General features: G+C 34.0%; 1 protein-coding gene across 1 annotated transcript; it reads left to right on the forward strand.

The window, feature by feature from the left end:
* The first annotated feature begins 1276 nt into the window (after positions 1-1276).
* On the forward strand, positions 1277-1838 carry LOC132273255 (uncharacterized). Its single transcript, XM_059774251.1, has one exon. The coding sequence runs from the start codon at positions 1375-1377 to the stop codon at positions 1711-1713; it is 339 nt and encodes a 112-aa protein (XP_059630234.1). The 5' UTR covers positions 1277-1374; the 3' UTR covers positions 1714-1838.
* The last annotated feature ends 8159 nt before the right edge of the window (positions 1839-9997 follow it).

The raw sequence follows: 9997 nt of genomic DNA on the forward strand, positions 1-9997 counted from the left end.
GGAATAGCAAATTTCTGAAGGTCTTAATTAATTTTGTAGTTTTGCTTTTGATGATGATTTGGGGGGGGAGGAGGAATTTATTGAGCTTTTATTAGGAAGATATAGACTAACAAAATGAATGGGGTTTCAAAGATAAATTAGAAGTGAATACGAAATCCTTGAAAGTCTATACCCGACATTGATTTTTTTTTTTTTGGCTGAATGAATGATTGAAGTTTGAGGGTGTGTGTGATTTTTTTTTCTTTTCAAAATCCTCTATTGATAGTGTAAAAAGAAGCAATAGTCCTATACTTTGTTACTTATGCAGATGAATAGATGAATGAGATAATGAATATGAAACATTTTTTGGGGGTATAGAATTGATTATTGCTCTTACATGAATATGCATAATATATTGTTGGAAAGGGAATTCTTAATCTTGCTTGGTGAAAGATATTTATCATAAAGGTTCATAATTTCCTTGACGAGGTCCTGCAATTGGAAACATTTTTTTTCTTTGAATTTAAATGTTTAAAGTTATTAGTAATATTAGTGAGCAGTGCTAATAACACGTGTCTACATCTAAATCTACCTTGATGGGCTCGGTTTATGTTTGACCAACTAAAAAACAAAAAATTCTATTTTCAAAAAGTCTATGGCTCACACTCAAAATTAGAGAAATATTTCAAATTTCTAATTATAACTACTTGGCCTAATGGTACTGATGAGTGATGAGTGATGAGTGATGAGAGTGACATCTTTTCTTGGTTGTTCATTTTCTTTCTTCATGATTTTGTAATTACTTTTGTGTAAAATAAATATGTTGATTAATTCAGAAAATAATTTTCAAATACAATCAAGCAAATTTATGAATTTTTGTTTTGATAAAATTCAGATTTTCAACATGAAAATATTGAAAACTGTTTTCTATTTTGATTCTCTGATTCTATTTTAATTTTCTAAAACCTGCTTTCACAGCTGCAATCCAAACAACACCCAAGTTCCAAAGGAAAAAAAAAAAAAATTCTTACTTGGACTAAATGAAAGATATTATCAATAAATAAAAATTAAAATCACCTCGAATAATTTTGATGAAAAAAGAGGAGTTGATCCAAATAATCTTGGTTCAAATTTCTGTAAAAAGTTTTAAAAATTATCGGGTCGGGTCCTACTCGTATTTATCAGAACATGCCGATTGGCCCTCGAACTCTCCGGAGAAGTTCCAATTTATCCTTAAACCCCTTCTCTTTCATAAAACCCTCAAACCTCCCCAATGTAGCATATACTATATAAAACAGCTCAAATCATCAACCAAACAGAAAAATCGAAAGAAACAGCGAGAAAAGAAAAGAAAAGAAAAAACAGAGGGAGAGAGAAAGAGGAAAGGAAAGGAAAATGTTCTTCTTCTTCGTGGGAGGGGTAGAGCAACAGGTGCGACAGGTGCTGAAGAGTGGAGCAGGAAGGTGCATACGCTGCGGGTCACGTGCCGATCTCGTGGAATACGAGAAGGTCCTCAAGCTCTTCTTCGTCCCCGCATGGAAGTGGCGAGGCAAAGAGCCTCTCATGCGCTGCAACAACTGCAATCTCTTCTTCCCACCCTCCTTCTCTCTGCCGCCTCCCACCGACTCATCTCCGCCGCGTACGGCGGTCCCCGATGTTCTCCGGTGCCAATTCTGTTCTCGGGAGGTTGATCCCGAGTTCAGGTTCTGCCCCTTTTGCGGTTCTGCTCTGTAACTCTCTCTCTCTCTGTCTGAAATTATGGATATGTTGGAGATCAGGGTTTATGTTTGTAAAGGGTTGGTTTTGCAATGAATATGTTTGTGATGGAGTTTAATTTTAATGAGATTGTTACTTTTTTATATGGGTTTTGATTTTTTTTTTGAGGTTTTGTAGTGATTGGTTTTGTAAAGTTGCATTTTTTTTGTTATGGGTTTGTTAAGGCCTCTGTTGAAATCATTTACATTGCGTTGGTATCAAAACTTGGCAGCTATCTCAGCGATAAATTGTATCAATAAGGAGTGAATTGGTATTTTTAATACGGTGCAAATATAGAACAATATATTTCACACACCTAATGGATATGATAGGTGCTGAAATATAGCAATTGACATTTGGCTTTTTTAAAAAATGAACTTTTAACAGAAAGGAAGAGGTTAGAGTTTGGATGAAACTCAATAACTAAATTTCTATAAAATAGGAAGTTTAGTTAGATGAAAGAAGGAAAGCTATGAAGACATGTTGTGGATAAATCTAATTGTGAGAAGTGGCCTTGACATGTCGCTAAATGATGGGCCACTTGGGATAAAACATGGCTACCAAGTTTATAAAAGGAAGTTGTTGAAATATAGCAATTGAAGTTGAATAAAAGCAAGGAAGTTTTTCACATGATGAAAGATCAGAAGAAGGTTTTAATTAGAAACTAAAATAAAGCGTACAAGGAAGTAGAGTATTCATGGTTTTTAACTCTTTGATTTTGAAGAGAGAGAAAATCAAGGGAGGAGAAATTTTCTAACAAAAAGTTAGGAAAATAAGTTGATTAAAACTTCTATAAATAGAAGTATTGTAATTCATTCCAAATTGTCCAACACCAACCACAAAACATGAATAAAAATTTATTCAATTGACTCTAAGTCATTTATCTTTATTTATTTTGTCTAAATGACAAATTTCATTCAAAGAATTTAAGTTCCAGTAACTTACTCTTCTTTTGCAATGATTTAATTATGTAATTTGCATTATTAGTCATTTGTTTCATTCAAATAGATTCAACCATTTACTTCATTATTATGCTTATTTCACTTCATTATTTTTCATGTAATTTCCATTCAGTCATTTCCTTTATTGTCATTTCAATTCAACCATTACTTTTAATACTATTTCAATTCAGCCTTCTTTCTTTACCGTCAATTTAAATTCAGCCATTTCATTCAAATTTCTTTAGTCATTGCATTTTTATTTTTTTTAAACACCTTAGATAAAAAGTCCTTGCACCAAGGCATAAAAGAACTTTACTGGGAGTTTGTACTAGTCTCTCTCCCACACATTTGCCTGAAAGTCAGCCATCAGAAAAAGGGATAGACTAGTGTTCGTTTCATAATTTTAACTGTTTTATACAAATACTCTGGCACGCCCGCAAGAGTCCATTGACCGACATAAGACCAAAAAACCGCGCGAACATGTTTTAGCACGCCTGGTGGGACCACTAATGGGTGTTAGAAGAAGCAAAAATGCCATAGTGTACGAAAAATTCAAAGGCCATAGCTACTGAAGAAGATCTGAAAGAAGAACATCAGTCAGCTCAGGTTGGTAGCTCTACCTTGGGCCCTGTGGATGAACTAGCTATACCATCAAAAGTATCAATGGTTCAAACATAGTTGTGCTTTTTGTTAGAGGCGACGGGAAGAATGAGTGCAAATCAAAATGACCTGCACGAAACAATATCTCAACTTTCAGCCGCCATTATGAATAGGCCTGCTCAGGCTGGGAGCTCCAGCAATAAAAAATCAGCCACTCAGTCGATTTCGTCACAGGTCGTTCAACCGGTTGTGAATACTCAGCCATCACAGCCGTGGCCGTTGCTGGTTTTGCTTTAACCAATTATGATGGCTAATCAGCCACAAGGCTAGCCGAATTATTATCAGCAGCTAATGGTATATTAACCAGGACTAGGGGGGCAGCTGATGGCTAACCAGCCAGAAGATTGGCTGAATTATTAACCACCAGCGGAAATCAGCCGCAAGTGATAAATCAATTACAGCAAGGTTGGCTGATTTATAATCAGCTACCAGCAGAAAATCAGCCGCCAGTGGTATATCAGCCAAAACCTTTTGGACTTAGGGGACATCTGATGGTTAACAAGTCAGAAGATTGGCCGATTTATAATCAGCCACCAGCGGAAAATCAACTGCCAATGGTAAATCAATCACAGCAAGAATGGCCAGAATATTAGCCTGTTACTTCCATATCAGCCAGAAGTGGTACATCAGCCAAAACCTTTCAACTTGGAAGGCAACTAGGTAAGGTGGAGAGTTTCAAGTCCACTTTATGCTCATGAACCACTATAGCAAGGACTTGGGGGGCAGCCGATAGCTAATCAGCCAGAAGGCTGGCCAAATTATTTTCAGCTACTAGCGGAAAATCAGCCGCCAGTGGTAAATCAATCGCAATAAGAATGGTCAGAATATCAGCTTGTTGCTTCCATATCACAACCTTCGATGTTTGAGGGGCAGTCGATGGCTAATCAGCCACAAGGCTGGCCGAATTATAATCAGCCACTAGCGGAAAATCAGCCGCCAGTGGTATATCAGCCAAAACCTTTGGTACTCGGGGGCAGTCGATGGCCAATCAGCCATAAATGGTAAATAAGCCGCTAGTGATAAATCAAGATCGACCAGCCGTTGATCGACCGGTCATTGATCATTCTAATCAGCCAACGACGGTCGATAATGTTCAGGTGGCTGATATTATTAAGCAAGAATATGGTAATGGCCTTAGGAGAATAGGCCGACCAATGTACAAAAAGCCAAAATTAGCCATATCCAGCACTCGAACATCTACCGTATCGACCAAAAAGGGAGCGGATGATGAAGTCATGGGGGTCGATAATGATCTTTTCATAGCAAATAGTAATGTGATCGGCCAGGCTCCCAAAGGGAAAGTTGATGAAGGGAATCAGCCAAAGGTTGCCGAGATTACACCATCAACCATTCCAAATGTTAAGGCTCTTATACAACACTGTTGCTGCCCTGAATGGAAAGTTATTAACTGAGGTAAAAGAATTTCAGGATCAAATCGGTTAGATTACCAGAATGCTTGGCCGAGAGTGGTATCTAATCCTCAGCTAGAACCATTATTGGCTGAGAGAATTCTTTTAGCTCTTCGACCTCAACCGAATTTTAAGAAAAGAAAGCGGGGATGAAAATTAAAAAAGGTTAAGTTGAAGAGAAATCTTTGGAAGAAAATAAATCGGCCATTTAATGAAAAATTTTATGTGGCCGATGCAGTGCTACATGAAGAGAATCATATTTTGTTTAAAAGAACAAATAAAATGGGGCGACTAGTATCGGCCACAATGAAAGAAGTCTGGCTGATGGGTTAATCAGAAAGGTATTTTGACTGAGGATAATGCTTAATCGGCCAGCTATTGAAGTGCCAAATAAAGAATCAAAGAGGAGTTAGGCCATCATGGCCACTAACATTCTGAAAGCTTACGCGGTCGAGAAAAAATCAGCCACAAAAGAAATATTATTCTTGGTATTTCCGGCTGATATAGCTGAAGTCATTAAAGAAGATGACTCTTCAAAAACATGGGATGGCATACTTTTAGAAGCTCCATGGGAATATAAAAATTCAAGAGGATCAGCCATTAGAAAAGCTCCATACTAGCAGAATGTTGTTCTTCCAATAGAGAAGCCAGTTAGATCGGCCCAAATGACATTACATAACAACTTGATCCCGACCGATTACGATCATGCCTTACTAGTAGAGTTGGGAAACTTCAATGGTAGGTCTATCATGGGATTATAAATGGCCAATATTTTGAGGGGTATTAGCCAGCTTTGTGGGAATAATGGAAGAACTAGGATCGACGAGTCCTGACTGACGCAAAACAATGACCAACTTAGAAGTGGTCCGGAAGAAATAAAGTCTGGAAGCTTGCTGGCTGCCAGTTTCTTTCATGTTATAAAAATTCCAAAAATCTTATCGGTCTGAGTGGCCGATAAGACATTTGAAATTTAGGGGGCATTTGTTGGCACCAAAACTTAGCAGCCATCTTAGCGATGACGTGGATTAATAAGGAGCGAACATGTATTTCTAATATAGCATTAAGGGAATCGGCTAATTTAAAAATATCTGGAGCGAATATAGAAAGATATATTTCAGCCACCTAATGGATATGGTAGTTGCTGAAATATAGCAACTGACATTTGACTTTTTTCAAAATGGGCTGTTAACAAAAAGGAAAAGGCTAGAGTTTGGATGAAACTCAATAACTAAATTCCTATAAAATAGGAAGTTTAGTTGGATAAAAGAAGGAAAGCTCTGAAGACATGTATAGAAGGTTGGCAGCATGAAGTGGACAAATCTAATTATGAGAAGTGGCCTTGACAAGGCGCTAAATGATGGGCCACTTGGGATAGAACACGATTGCCAAGTTTATAAAAGGAAGTTGTTGAAATATAGCAATTGAAGTTGAATAAAGCAAGGAAGTTTTTCACATGATGAAAGATCAGAAGAAGGTTTTAATTAGAAACTGAAATAAAGTGTACAAGGAAGCAGAGTACTCATGGGTTTTTGACCCAGTTTGATTTTAAAGAGAGAGAAAATCAAGGAAGGAGAGATTTTCTAGCAAAAAGTTAGGAAAAGAAGTTGATTAAAACTTCTATAAATAGAAGTATTGTAATTCATTCCAATTTGTCGAGCACCAACCACAAAACATGAATCAAAATTCATTCAATTGACTTTACGTCATTTATCTTTATTTCTTTTGTCCAAATGGCAAATTTCATTCAAAGAATTTAAGTTCCAATAACTTACTCTTCTTTTGCAATGCTTTAATTATGCTATTTACATTATCAGTCATTTGTTTCATTTAAATGGATTCAATGGCGATCTTTGATAAGATTTGCGTCATGTTAATTCGGCCAACTTATTTCACTTCATTATTTTTCCATGTAATTTCTATTTAGCCATTTCCTTTATTGTCATTTCAATTCAGCCATTTACTTTTCATGCTATTTCAATTCAACCTTCTTTCTTTACCGTTAATTTAAATTCAGCCCTTTCATTCAAATTTCTTCAATCATTGCATTTTTATTTCTTTTAAACACCTTAGATAAAAAGTCCTTGAACTAAGGCATAAAAGAACCTTACTGGGAGTTCTCACTAGTCTCTTTCCCACACATTCGCCTTAAAGTCAGCCATCAGAAAAAGGGATAGGCTGGTGTTCATTTTATAATTTTGAGTGTTTTATACAAATACTCTGGTACGCCCGCAAGAGTCCATCGACTGGCGTAAAAACCGCGCAAACACATTGTCAAAACTCAGGTTAAGTAAATTTGCTGTGTAAAATTTACTGATCAATATATATATATATATATATTTTTTTTTTTCAAAAAAAAAAACAATTTAAACCATTCCGATTAAAAGCTCTGCATAATTCACACAAATTTTGCTTAATTGTTTTTTTTATTTTTATTTTTATTTTTTATTTTTATAAAATTTCTCACTAGTTATCATCTCTTTTTACAGGCTTTGCTTAATTAGTAAAAATTCATAAATCACAAGTACATTTCCTCTTTGTATAGGGCAAGCTCACACACACTCCCCACGGTCCAGCTCGAATTCCTACCCTCCTCTTTGAATAGAAAAGTTGGGATAACAGCAGAAAACACTATTAAAGTAACAAGTGTGCAAAAAAATACTTTTAATCTTTTTATATTGTGCAAAAATACCTCTTAATAAAAAATTTGACATAAATTAGTACTGAAATACTCGTTTTGCTCTTTTACTTTTCCGAAAATACGTATATATGCTATTAATCTCATAATATAGGAATATTATGTGCACATTACTTTATATATCTCTAAACCTTTTTTTAAAACTTTGAGAATTTGTAAAATAAGGATTTGAATTTTTTGAGATTTTAGTTTACTATTTTCTAATTAAAAAAAAAAATTCTTTATTTTTTTTCCGTACCAACACTGTTAAACAAAAACAATAATAATAATAAAAGAAAAAAATTTCAATATCAGTGTGTATTGGTTTTCAAAGTTTGGAGCAGATTAGTTTTTCTTTTGTATGCACTTTATTTTTGTTTTTTATTTTTTATTTTTTATTTTTGTTTTTTACTTTTCTTTTATACTTTTTTTTTTTTCTTTTTTTATATTTACTTGTCCATTATTAGCGTCCTTCAATATTTTTTACAAAATTATTTTATTTTTATATATTTTATAAAGTAGTTCAGTAAGGGTAATTTAGTTAATGCAGACGTTCTCCAATAATGTTCTTTTACAAAATTATTTATTTTATAAAATAGTTTAGTATTGGTAATTTAGTCAATTTAGAGTTTAAATTTGTCAGATGGACTTATTTGTATCAAATTGAAACTTTAAGATTGTTTTTTTTTTTTGCATGTGAGCGATATGCACCCTTAACATACTTTATGGATATTTTATACACTTTACCCTAAAAAAAAATGGTTATACTATCATTTTGCTAATGCCCCATTTGTATTTAACTTTGTAAATTCAATTAACATCATCCAGTGATATTTTTGCAAATAGGTTATGGAGACATCCATGGCATGAATGTTGTTATTTTCTACATTGAGCGATTCTAACTTCACACTAATAATATTCTAAACATCATATATTGCATATAATTGTTTTTTAATTTCTGTTTTCAGATTGCCCTTGTGTTAATATGTATTTAAAATTATGAGAGATTAGAAGATACAAAAAAATTTATACATTCTGCATTGGATTTCAAAGGAGAAAAATTCCCAGTCCCAAGAATAAGAAAAAAAAAATTCCGTGTTTAAAGTAGTGATTTTAATAATTAAATCAAATAGTTAATACGCCTGTATCATTGATTTTTTACTTGTTTAATCAGAAGGCATGATTGAAGATTGAAGGTTGAGATAATTTTAGGTATTACCCAAGTTCCAGCACACCATCAACATGAAAACAAAAAGCATACGAAATGAATGTTTTATTCATTTTTTTAATTATTATTATTTAGAGGAGTGTATATATAGTGACCCAGATGTTAAGCACTTGTATACATTGTAGTCTGAAAAATCTCAATAAAAGTTTTACACTTCAGATTGATAATATGCTCTTAATATCATTAGTAGTGAATAGTGAGAAATTGGAAGATACAATTGCCAAAATCATCACACAAACTATCACTTTACAGTACTACAATCACAATCGCATCAGCGATTACTATTGATAATATTACACTTTAACCTTTAGTAAAACACATTATAAACAGTAGAAGATCCAAATCTCATTTTTTTTTTTCCACTCGCTTTCTGTTAGATAATAAAGCAACTTCTAATTTTTCTTTGAAAATTGGGACTTAGATTATTGTGATTTTGTAAATATATTGAGTCAAGTCAAGTTACATTTATCGGTCGGAAGTGCATATTTATATTTGCATATGCTCACACGCATAACTTACTGTCGGAATTTTGAGAATTTTATTTTTTAGCTTGGTCTTAAAAAGGATTTCAAAACTGATTGTATTTATTTATTTATTTATTTTCTCCCTCTCTCGCTTTCTGTTTGATAATAAAGCAACTTCTAATTTTTCTTTGAAAATTGGGACTTAATTTATTGTAATTTTGTAAATATATTGAGTCAAGTCAAGTTACATTTATCGGTCGGAAGTGTATATTTATATTTGCATATGCTCACACGCATAACTTACTGTCGGAATTTTGAGAATTTTATTTTTTAGCTTGGTCTTAAAAAGGATTTGAAAACTGATTGTATTTTCAGAGACAAGTTTTTTCAGGATCACCACTCTATTTTTCTTAACTGTAAACTTCAAAGCTCTTCAAGACCACCTCCTCTCAGAGAAGGCCTCTCATGATCACTGTTTTATCCTTGGTTGTCAGCTTCAAGTCTCTACAAGGCCACCTCCTTTCAGGGATAAGTTACTTCATATTCATTGAATGTCTCTTGCTGCTGTTTGCTTAATCCAATGCTTAATGTGAAGAGTTAAATGGTCTTGATGTAATTTCTGGAGCCCCTTCATGATCAGTTCAGGTATAAGCAATCACTTGACAGCCACAACATTCATTCATCTAACCTGGTTCAAGCTGAAGGTACTTTCAGTTGCTTTGACTTGCTACTTTGCACTATTATCCATCTGGTTTTTGATTTGAAAATTGGGCTTATCCTTCCTAAATCATGTCACATTGTATTTTTTCAATATTTGAGCATCAATGTATCACTAATGGCAAGCCACAGTGAGTGATAAAACTTCAGAAAAGTGATTGCAGCTCAGT

The sequence above is a fragment of the Cornus florida genome, unplaced genomic scaffold (assembly GCF_030987335.1).
Source record: "Cornus florida cultivar Cherokee Brave unplaced genomic scaffold, ASM3098733v1 CherokeeBrave_3.0.0_Hap2_Chr09, whole genome shotgun sequence".
NCBI classification, from domain to species: domain Eukaryota; kingdom Viridiplantae; phylum Streptophyta; class Magnoliopsida; order Cornales; family Cornaceae; genus Cornus; species Cornus florida.